General features: G+C 41.3%; 1 protein-coding gene across 1 annotated transcript in view; it reads left to right on the top strand.

Moving 5' to 3' along the window:
* Positions 1-12,247, top strand: part of CCDC93 (coiled-coil domain containing 93) — an 87,361-nt gene that overhangs the window by 39,260 nt on the left and 35,854 nt on the right. Inside the window, exon 11 of the mRNA XM_060016927.1 lies at positions 17-103. Within this exon, the coding sequence (XP_059872910.1) occupies positions 17-103 (87 nt within the window). The remainder of the gene's footprint in view (positions 1-16; positions 104-12,247) is intronic.

Below are 12,247 nucleotides of genomic sequence, written 5' to 3'. Positions count from 1 at the left end.
CTCCCTGTGATTGCAGAGCCGTCTGACCGCTAGCTCCGTGGGCCAGATCGTGGGCCTCTGCTCTGCCGAGATCAAGCAGATTGTGTCTGAGTATGCAGAGAAGGTATGTGGGGACCCAGCTGGAGCCTTTGCCTCAGATAATGCCCCAAGGACTTCTCCTGCTTCCCTAACCCCTCCCAGCAGTGAGGGAGGCAAGTTGTAATTCATCAGCCACGTTTGTCAAAAGCATACACCATGCAGAGTCATCCGCGTTTGCCCGTTAGCTGAATTCATTTTCTTCTGCAGTGCCTATTTTTCTATAAATATAAAGAGAAAACCTGTCTCTCCGAGCAATTATTGCATCTGATAAATGGATGGGTTAGGTGCAGCACCCGCATTTTTCCTTCTCTACCAGGCTTCTTATAACTTGGGCTCAGTTTGGTGTTGGGGCTGAGGGATGAAACTTTGCCACTTAGCAGATAAACCCCATAAGTCAGCCAAGCCCAAGGCAAAATTTTGTGTTCTGCTTTATTAAAAGGGTATAGAACGAACAAAAGCCTGAAAGTCGTATTTCAGTGTTAGATTTTTTTCCATCCTAAGAATAGGCAGCAGGACCTTGAATATTTCAGGGAGACAGTGATTAATCATTTTGCACATAACTGATTCTGGTCTGGCTGAAACGTAGCATCGGTAAAATCAGATTTACGTCCTTCCTTCCCCAGCCCTACTCAGGCTGCCCCACTAAAACGTTGATGTCTGTTGAAGCATCCAGCTTTGCTTTCCCTGTCTCAAAAGCCTTGACGACAAATTAGCTCTGCCCTGACCCTCTGAGCAATATTCTTCTGAAGCAGTTGCACAGATGATGTAGTTGGGGAACAGGTGTCACCTGTAACCTGGTAGCTATAATCCGCTGTGAACACAGCGGGTGGTCACCTCCCACCAAGTGAGGGGCCTTCTGAGGAAGACGGAGTAAAATGGTACAGAGTAGTGGTTACCAGAGGAGGGGAAGGCGGAGGGAGGGCGAAATGGGTAAAGGGAGTCAACAGTACGGTGACGGATGGAAACAACTTTTGTTGGTGAACACACTTTCAGAAGTCGAAATAAAGTGTTGTACACATAAATTCATGTAATGTTATAAACCAGCTTTTTAAAAATGGCATAGAATGTCTGGGGAATGGAGTTCTATTGTTTTCCCCGCCCTCCAAATCAATGCTTCTTAACATGGGTTTTCTAATCCAACTTTCATAGAATCCAGAGTATCCTGTATTTTAATTTACCACCTAGAAAAGGTGACAGTTGTCAAAGTGTCATCTGAGATTTGACCGGAAAAAGATTTAGGTCATCCTAAAAGTACCAGTAAAATCAAAAGACTTGAAGACATAGTTGTGGAAAGAGTGATTAATTCACTGCCCTAAGAAGAAGTTATCTTGGTTTGCAGTCAGCACACACACCTGGATGGCAAGAGGGTGAGTCTGTACCTGCCCTTAGGTCACCACATGGCATTGCTGAATCCAGTTTTTACCAAAAGACAAATGGATGGGGCACTCACTGCTGTTCCTACAGGGACTCTGATTTTTATCTTCATACTTGCCCACTGCAAGCAGATAGGAGCTCAGATGATAAGAGGGGAAGCAAGTAGGCAGACCCTCCTTAGTATACCTGTCCTTGCTTGCGAGTCTTGAAGCTTACCTGCCTTCCCCATCAGCTCAGCAATTCCTGCTGGGCCTCTATCCCCTGAGCGTTCCCTACCTCACCCTTGTACAGTGATCCGATGGCTGCATTCTGTATTCTTGCTTCTCTGCATCTGTTCTGTTCTTCCAGAAAAGAGTGAGATAGTAGTTTTGGACAGGTCTTTTTCCAAGGACGTATACAATTAAAACTTCTCATGGAGAATTGGAGTTCACCAGTTCACTGCTTGACTGTCTGTGTTATTTGCATTAAATATATAGCATTAAAGACAAGTGCTTTTAAAATTAAATTGCCTTTAATCCTGTTCCCGTATCACAGGTATCTCACATTTGCATATTTAATCCGGTGTTTGTCCCCAGATATCCATGGTAACACCTAGTTGCAATCATCATGTGTGTCTAGAAGAGGTAGAACAGTGTAGTTACAAGCACAGCATTGGAGTCCTATCTTGGTTCACGCCTGTCTCCTCAACTTCCTAGCTCCGTGACCTTGGGCAGTTTATTTAACTTCTTTGCTCCAGTATCTTCATCCATAAAATGGGAATCATATAACTTTCCTGGCACGGCGTTGTGAAGATTAAATGAAATGTGAACAACATGCCTAAAACAGTTCCTGGCACGTTACAGCCAGGCACCTAATGGTAGACTTTATTTGCACTTGTACAATTTGCTTTTTTTTTTTTTTTGGTCACATCAAATTCTAAACATTTTCCATGTTTCCAGTCTTCAGAATAGCTTTCACATGGATCTGATAAAGTAATTCATTACATTTCAGCTCATTTTTTATTATGTTTAATCCTTTAACCTATGTAGAGTTCATTTTTATTTAGTCTAAGTGTACATTCATCCTAGTTTTCCTGCTCCTATCCACTTCATATCATTTATCAAATAATTTCTTTATACTCATTTGGAGATACTTTGTTATATCTTTGTATTTTAGATCTAATTTAAACTATGTATTTTCTTGCTTTATCGGTTTAAACTTCTATTTTTATTCAAGTTCCATGGTAAAATCATGTTTGCTTTTGTGTTTTTGTTATTTGCTTTATTTGTTTGCTATAGTCTTGTCAGTATCCTCCAGCCAAAGACCACTAGGAACATACCCATAGTTGAACAAGTTGGGTTTATTGCTGGTTGTAGTGAGGGAGACCACACACCAATGGGGAATGATGCAGCATCTCAGTAAGGAGGCATCAGAAAAGACTTACGGGATTCAGACTTGTTTTAGGGGATTTGGGGGAAGCTTCAAGAAAGTAGAGCTTTGCTCTGTGCTGTATGCCTTAAGGAGGGGCAATTCAGTGAATAGTATCTAAAGAAATCTATGAGACAAGGGCAGTGAATCAAGGTTGAAGCTGTATGCCCATGTTAGCTGGTATAGGGGGATGTTTGATCATTTAGGGGATTAGAACAATGTTCATGAACAAACATGATTACAGAGTGGTCGATGCTTGTGCGTGTCTGATGTTGCTGTTCTCTGGAATTATTTATATTTAACACCAAAGTCTAGTATGAGTGCAGGCCAGCTCCCAGCAACATCAAGGCCTTGCTGAGAGTACCAGATTAGCTCTCAGATGTCAGGGGCTGCTTTTCTCTTTCTCTGAATTTAGTTATGTCTTGCTACACAGGGATATTACATAAATGCGGTGGCCTAAAATAGCATAGTTTATTATTGCACTTTCTGTGGGTCGGTGGTTGGCACAGTGTAGCAGGGTCCTTTGTTTCAGACTCTTACAAGATTACAGTGAAGGTGCTGACCTGGCCTGCGGTCTCATCTGAGGCTTGACTGGAGAAGGATCCACTTTCAAGTTCACATGGTTGTTGGCAGCATTCAGTTCCTTGACACCCGTTGGCTGAGGTCAGCAGTTCTGGCAGTCAGCTGGAGGCTGCCCTCCGTTCCTTGCCAGGTGGGCCTCACCAACATCACTTATTTCATCAAAGCCAGCAAAGGAAGCACCTCCCCACAAGACAGACATTACAGTTTTATGTGACATAATTATGTACATGCAGTTACATGCATCCCACCGCGTTTGCAGAGACTGTGGGGCTCTGTTAGAGCTGCCCACCACAGCGTATTTGTTTTTCTCTTTAATCTTACTGCCATACATCGGGCTGAAACAGGGCACTGGCAATCCATCTAAAAATCCATGCCCCTACCTTCCTGGCCTCGGTAATGAAACCCTTGAAAGTAGAGATGGATTGAGGAATGCTCAGGAGGAAAGCCTTTGGTGGCACTTGAAAGAAACCCAAATTAGGCTGAGATCAGGATGGATTTTTTGCTTAGTGAAGAAAAGGGACGCAATGATTTGGGGAGGATGAAAGTGTGAAAGTGATTTTGTGAGTAGGGAATGAATCAAACAGCCTGCCTGGTGCGAGTGGTTGGAAAGTCGACAGGCACTGAGAAATAAAAGTGAAGTAAAAAACATGTGCAGGCTTCTCTTTCATTTGTAAAGTTCACAGGTTCTTACAACAGTGTAACATGGTACGTAATCCATGTTTCTCAGAGCAAGTCCCTGAGATACATAACTCAGTTTAATATGGTTCCTGTAAAGCAGGGAAGAGGAATGTGAATAAGCTTCCAGATATACAATTCATGAGTGTCAGCAGGCTCTGGCCAGGGAGCACCATCTCCCTTTGTTTCCAGAGGATGACACTCTTCCCAGAACGTACTTGGTGAGGCACCACTGTGCTTCGTGGTGTTACTGTCCAACATGCTCACTGCATCGTAGCATTCATTTTTGCAGGGAAGAAGAATCTAGTACTGTGATTTGCAGAAAACTAAAAGCTTGACTGTCCCCCAAATACTTCCACTGTACTATCGCAGAAGGAAGGAAAGGAAGCTGAGCCAGGCAAGGCTGGGCCAGGGAAGGTGCAGGGTGCCTAGAAAGGCAGGAAGGGACTCTCCTCAATGCCACATGTTAACCAACTGTACACCATTTTGACTCATCTGCGACTACATCATTCTTGGTCAACATCTCCCTGAGACAGGATCTGAAAACATTTTGTACATCTAGAGGCACAGATCTGTCTTGGGGAATCAGAAGAATCTACCCTGAGTGCCTTCTCAGTGCCAGGTACTTTAAAAAAAGAAAATTTTATTAAAGTATAGTTGATTTACAACATTACATTACTTTTGGGTGTACAGCATAGTGATTCAGTATTTTATAGACTATACTCTGTTTAAAGTTATTACAAAATAATGGCTGTATTTCCCTGTGCTCTACAATGTATCCTTGTTGCTTATTTATCTTATACATAGTATTTTGTATCTCTTAATCCCATACCCCTATCTTGTCCCTCCCCCAACCCCTCTCCCTACTGGTAACCACCAGTTTGTTTTCTATATCTGTGCATTTGTTTTTTTATAGATTCTATATATAAGTGATAACATACAGTATTTGTCTTTCTGTCTTATTTCACTGAGCATAATACTCTCTAGGTCCATCCACGTTTTTGCAGATGGCAGAATTTTATTTTATGTGTGTGTGTGTGTGTGTGTGTGTGTGTGTGTGTATACACCACATCTTCATCTGTTTATGGACACTCGGGTTGCTTCCACATCTTGGCTATTGTATAAATAATGCTGCTGTGAACATTGGGGTGCATGTATCTTTTTGAATTAGCATTTTTGGGTTTTTTTGATATATACCTATGAGTGGAATTACTGGATTATATGGTAGTTCTATTTTTAGGCTTTTGAGGAACCTCCATGCTGTTTTCCATAGTGGCTGTATCAATTTACATTCCCATCAGTAGTGTACAAGGGTTCCCTTTTCTCCACATCCTAACTGAAATGTGTTATTTGTAGACTTTTTGATGATAGCCATTCTGACAGATGTGTGATAGCTCATTGTGGTTTTGATTTGCATTTCTCTAATAATTAGCGATGTTGAACATCTTTTCGTTTGCCTGTTAGCCATCTGTACGTCTTCTTTGGAAAATGTCTGTTCAAATCTTCTGCCCACTTTTTAATTGGGTTGTTTGTTTTTTTGATATTGAGTTGTATGAGCTGTTTATGTATTTTGAATACTAACCCCTTATCGGTAATATCATTTGCAAATATTTTCTTCCACTCCAACAGTTGTCTTTTCATTTTGTCAGTGGTTTCCTTTGCTATGCAAAAGCTTTTAAGTGTAATTAGGTCCCATTTGTTTATTTTTGCTTTTATTTATTTTTTTGCCTTAGGAGACAGATCCAAAAAAATATGGCTACAATTTATGTCAGAGTGTCCTGCCTATTGTCTCTTCCAGGAGTTTCATGGTTTCAGGTCTTACATTTAGGTCTTTAATTCATTTCGAGTTTGTTTTTGCATATGGTGTTGGGAAATGTTCTAATCTCATTCTTTTACATGTAGCTGTCCAGTTTTCCCAGCATCACTTGTTGAAGAGACTGTCTTTTCTCCATTGTATATTCTTGCCTTCTTTGTCGTAGATGAATTGATCATGGGTGTGTGGCTTTATTTCTGGGCTTTCTATTCTGTTGCATTGATCTACGTGTCTGTTTTTGTGCCAGAACCATGCTGTTTTTGATTTCTGTAGCTTTGTAGCATAGTCTGAAGTTAGGGAGCATGATACCTCCAGCTTTGTTCATTTTTCTCAAGAGTGTTTTGGCAATTTGGAGTCTTTTATGGTTCCATATAAATTTTCGGATTATTTGTTCTAGTTCTGTGGAAAGTGTCATGGGTATTTTGACAGGGATTTCATTAAATCTGTAGATTGCTTTGGGTAGTATGGCCATTTTAATAATATTAATTCTTCCAATCCAAGAGCACAGGATATCTTTCCATATCTTTGAATTATCTTCAGTTTCCTTTATCAGTGTTTTATAATTTTCAGAATATAGTTCTTTCACCTCCTTGGTTAAGTTTATTCCTAGGTATTTTTTTTTGACACAATTTTAAATGAGATTTTGTTTTTAACTTTCTCTTTCTGATAGTTCATTATAAGTATATAGAAATGCAACAGATTTCAGTGTATTAATCTTGTATCCTTCAACCTTACTGAATTCATTTATTACTTCTAATAGTTTTTTTTTGTGGAGACTTTAGGATTTTCTTTATATAGTGCCATGTGATCTGCAAATAGTAACGGTTTTACATCTTCCCTTCCAATTGGATGTCTTTCTTTCTTTCTTTCTTCCTTTCTTCCTTCGTTTCTTGTCTGATTGCTGTGGTTAGGACTTCCAATACTATGTTAAATAGAAGTGGTAAGAGCAGTCATTCTTCTCTTGTTCCTGATTTTAGGGGAAAGGCTTTCAGCTTTTTCCCATTGAGTATGATGTTAGCTGTGGGTTTATCGTAAATGGCCTTTATTATGTTGAGATATATTCCCTTTATACCCACTTTGAGAGTTTTAATCATGAATGGATGTTGAATTTTGTCAAATGCTTTCTCTGCATCTATGATCATGTGATTTTTATCTTTCCTTTTGTTACTGTGGTCTATAACATTGACTGATTTGCAAATATTGGACCACCCTTGAAATCCTGGAATAAATCCCACTTGAGCATGGTGTATGATTCTTTGTATGTGTTGTTGGATTCAGTTTCGTAGTGTTTCACTGAGGATTTTTGCATCTACATTTATCAAAGATATTGGCTTGTAATTTTCTTCTTTTGTAGTGTCTTTGTCTGGTTTTGGTATCCAGGTAATGATGGCCTCATAGAATGAATTTGGGAGTTTTTCAGAATAGTTTGGGAAGGATACGTATAAGTTCTTTGTATGTTTGGTAGAATTTCCCAGTGAAGCCATCTGGTCCTGGACTTTTCTTTGCAGGGAGTTTTTTTTTTTATTCTGTTTCACATCTAGTAATCTGTCAAATTATCTGTTTATTCTTGACTCAGTTTTGGCAGGCTATATGTTTCTAGTAACTTGTCTGTTTCTTCTGAGTTTTCCAATTTGTTGGCATAGAACTGTTCATAGCATTCTCTTATGATTTTTGTATGTCTGTGGCATCATTTGTTATTTCTTCTCTTTCATTTCTTGTTTTGTTTATTTGGGTCCTCTTTCTTTTTTTCTTCTTGGTGAACCTGGCTAAGACTTTATAATTTTATTTATCTTTTCAAAAAAAAAAGACAGCTGTTAGGTTCATGAATTTTTTTCCATTGTTCTTTTGGTCTCTGTTTCCTCTCTTATCTTTACTATTTCCTTCCTTCTGCTGACTTTAGACTTTGTTCTTCTTTCTCTAATTCCGTTAGATGTTAGGTTAGGTTGTTTATTTGAGGTTTTTCTTGTTTCTTCTAGAAGGCCTGTATCACTATAAACTTCCCTTTTAGAGCTGCTTTTGCTGCATCCCATAGATTTTTTAAAGTTGTGTTTCCATTTTCATTTGTCTTGAGGTATTTTCTGATTTTCTCTTTGATTTTATTATTGGTTTTTTAGTAGCATGTTGTTTAGTCTCCACGTATTTGTGCTTTTCCTATTTTTCTTACTGTAATTGATTTCTAGTTTCATACTGTTATGGTTGGGGAAAAAATGCTTGATATAATTTCTGTCCTCTTAAAGTTGTTGTACTTGAAAAGAACATGTATTCTGCTGTTTTGAAATGGAGTGTCCTGTAGATATCTATTAAATCCAACTGGTCGATTGTATCATTTAAGACCACTGTTGCCTTATGGGTGATCTGTCCATTGATGTAAGTAGGGTGCTAAAGTCCCCTACTATTATTGTATTATTGTCAATTTCTTCATTTATGTCTGTTAATGTTTGCTTTATACTTTTAGGTGCTCCTGTATTGGGTGCATGCATATATGGTAACAAGTAAAATGTCCTCTCCTTGGATTGACCCCTTGATCATTATATAGTGCCCTTCTTTGTCTTTTGTTATAGACTTTGTTTTAAAGTCTATTTTGTCTGATACGAGTATTGTTACACCTACTTTCTTGTCATTTCCATTTGCATAAAATATCTTTTTCCATCCCGTCAGTTTCAGTCTGTATATGTCTTTAGCTCTGAAGTGAGTCTCTTGAAAACAGTATATAAATGGGTCATTTTTTTTTTAATCCAGTCGTCTACCCTGTGTCTTTTGATTGGAACATTTAGTCCATGGATATTTAAATTAATTATTGATAGGTATGTACTTATTTCTGTTTTATTACTTGTTTTCCTATTGTTGTTATAGTTCTTCTCTGTTCATTTCTTCTTCTTCTTGATTCTTCTCTTGTGGTTCTTTAGTAGTACGTTTGTGTTTCCTTCTAGTTTTTGTGCATCTATTGCTGGTTTTTGATGTGTGGTTACCATGGGGTTCATGTATCTCGGCTTATAACTGTATCTGTTGATACTTGTGGTAGACTGATAGTCAGTCGTTTAAGTCCAAACACATTCTAAAAGATCTGCATTTTTTTGCTCCCCTCCCCCATGTTTTGTGGTTTTGATGTCACATTTTACAGCTTCAGGTCTATCCCTTCACCATTTATTGTAGTCAGAGTTGCTTTTGCAGTTTTTTGTCTTTAATCTTTGTACTAGCTTACTTAAGTGGTTGATCCTCAGCCCTCACTGAGGCCTTTCCTAGTTGGATTTTTCCTTTTCTATAGATTCTTACTTCTTGTTATATAGCCTTTTCTTTTCCACTTAGAGAAGACCCTTTAACATTTCATTTAGGGTAGGTTTAGCATTGATGAACTTTCTTAGTTTTTGCTTATCTGAGAAGTTCTTTATTTCTCCTTCAATTCTAAATGATAAACTTGCTGGGTAGAGTATCCTGGGTTGCAGGTTTTTCCCTCTCAGCATTTTGAGTATATCCTGCCACTCCCTCTATCCTGCAAAGTTTCTGCAGAAAAATCAGCTGATAGCCTTGTATAGGCCTCTGTTTTTCTCTTGCTGCCTTTAGAATTCTCTCTTTGTTTTTACCTTTTGCCATTTTAATTATGATATGTCTTGGCATGGGTCTGATTGAGTTCATCTTGGTTGGGACCCTCTGTGCTTCCTATACCTTAATATCTGTTTCCTTCTTCAAGTTTGGGAATTTTTCAACCATAATTTCATCAAATATATTTTTGGCTCCCTTCTCCTACTGGGACCCCTACAGTGTGAATGTTGGTAATGCCTGGTGTTATCTCAGAGATCTTTTGAACTGTTCTCATTTTTTCATATTTGTTTTTTTCTTTTTGCTCTTCCAAGTGGGTGACTTCCATAATTCTATCTTCCAGATCACTTATGCGTCCTTCTGTATCACTTAGTCTGCTATTAATTCCTTATAGTGTTTTTCATTTGTTACTGTATTTTTCACTTCTGACTGGTTCTTTTTTATATTTTCTATTTCCTTGTTAAAATTCTCACTGTGTTCATCTATTCTTTCCGCTAATTCAGTTAGCATTTTTATTATTAATGCTTTGAATTCTTTATCTGGTAATTTGTTTACTTCTCTTTCATTATTTATTTTTTCAGGGGTTTCTCTTGCTCTTTCAGTTGAGACCAGTTCCTCTGCCTTCTCATTTTGCTTAACTTTCTCTGCCTCTATGAACTTACGTGAAACAGTAGTTATCTGTTACAGTCCTGAAGGGTGTCCTTATGTGGGAGTGTCCCTGTACAGACTACATCTGCCTCCTGCCTTTGGTGGGAGAGCTGGATTTGACCTCAAAGCAAGTCACATCTTTCCTCAGGGTGTGCTGGCAGCTCTCACCTTGGTAGAAGGTGAGGCTGTAGATGGAGGGGCTAAAGCTGGAGCCAGCTGTGAGCTCAGGCTTCCCCTCTGCTCTGTGGCCATTACTGCCCTATCAGGGGCAGGGGCAGGGGCAGATCCCCAGCTGCTGTAGCAGAAGCCCTGAGGTTTGGCTCCAAGCCGGCTCTGTTCCCTCTAAGTGTATGCTCTCCCCTTTCTCAGCACTGGGACCCTTTCCCCAGAAGGGGGAGCAGTGCTGGAGCAAGACGGGACCCGTGTGGGCTCTCGGCTCATGATGGGGCACGGGCTGTGGTGACCCAGCCACAGACAGAGGTCAGGGCTGCCTCCCTCTGCCGCCTGTGCAAGCACCGCAGTGGCTGCTCCCATCCCGCTCAGACGCAACCTCGGGGCCACGTCTTCTTTGTCCCTCACAGCCAGCCCCTGCCCCCAGCCCCTGCCTTCCCTGCCCTGTTGTGGAGCCATGCCACAGGGCAGATGGGTCCCATGTGGGCTCTCAGTCTCTCTCGGGGTGTGGACTGTGGAGTCCAGGTGCCGTCAGAGAGCAGGGCTGCTTCTGATGCACTGGCTGAGCGAGTGCCAGCAGTGGCCGAGCTCTCTCCCCAGTCCACCGTGGAGCTGCGATGTGAAGTAAGCCGGGCTAGGGTGTTCACTTGCCTCAGGCTGGGGCACATGCCAGGGTGGGAAACGAGGAGCCACTGGAGCAGTCCTCCGTCTGCCCTCCACCCTGCCCTGAGAGCAAGCCACCGCAGACATGCTTCTCTCGAGCGGAGTCCAGGCTTCCCACAGCCCTCCTGTTTGTCCATCCCACTGGTGCTCCAGTCAGCTTGAGGGGCTCATCTTCCTGGTGCTGGACCCCGGGAACGGGGAGCCCAACATGCGGCTTGAACTGCTCACTCCCCAGGGTGGATCTCCGCCCATGTGATCTCCCTTTTCCTCTGATCCCTTCCCAGGGGACCTGACCCGATTGCTTTTCTTCCCTTCCCGCCCGATTCCGTGTGGATCTTTCTTACAGCCTTGGTTGTACAGGAGTCTTTCTGCCATTTTCCGGTTAGTTTTCGGTGAGAACTGTTCCGCCTGTAGGTGTGTTTTGGATGTGTTCATGGGAGGGGTGAGTTCCACTTCTACTCCACCATTTTGATCGATCTCCTTTCCAGGTACTTTTTGTACCACTATCTCATTTAATTTTCAAAAGAGCATGCTGCCTCCTTGCTTATAACCCTCTGCCTTCCTCCATCCATATGTTGATACTTGCTTGTGTGCAATTGAAGCTACCTGTTTATGTGTGCGTGGACCACACTTTACTCTTCTCCTCTGTAACCTCGGAGCCTCACCAAGCGCCTGGCAGTGTTGCTGCTTAGTACGTAAGCATGTGATATTATATCTGTTTTGTAGATGGGATGGTCATCAGAGGCGTTAAGTAGCTTGTGTACTACCATGTAGCTAATAAGTTCCAGGTTTGCATACAGGACTGTCTGACTTTGAAACCTGTCTCTGTGGCAGGGTGGAGTGTCCTCAGGGGGCAGCAGGGATGGCCTCCTTGGCCATCTTTAGTGTCTGCCTCCCAGGCTTTGCAGTGGCCAAGCCTCTTTAGACTCTCCCGCTGTCTGACTGCCCAGTGGGGCTGAGTGGAGTGAAGAAGCCAGGTCACGTTGGGAACTAACCACAGAAATAAGTAAAACACTGACGCAGCCCAAGCACTCACACACAGTCACGCCTAAGCTACTAAAAACTGTGGGATTTTCTGTTTGGGGTATGTGAGTGGCTTTTCATATCACTGGAAAATGCCACATTAAAATATTCTCATCCAGCTCTCCGGAGTGGAATATCCTAGCCTTCTGTTGACAGAAGACTGTCAACATCTTGATCTTATTTTAAGGTGAGATGCATTTGGGGTCATCAGGGGACTTATTTGTGGAGGAAATTCTTTTTCTCAATAGGTTTTGGAAACTTTCCTGTCCAGCACAG

The sequence above is a fragment of the Delphinus delphis genome, chromosome 7, assembly GCF_949987515.2.
Source record: "Delphinus delphis chromosome 7, mDelDel1.2, whole genome shotgun sequence".
NCBI lineage: Eukaryota > Metazoa > Chordata > Mammalia > Artiodactyla > Delphinidae > Delphinus > Delphinus delphis.
This window is presented reverse-complemented; position numbering and strand designations above follow the sequence as displayed.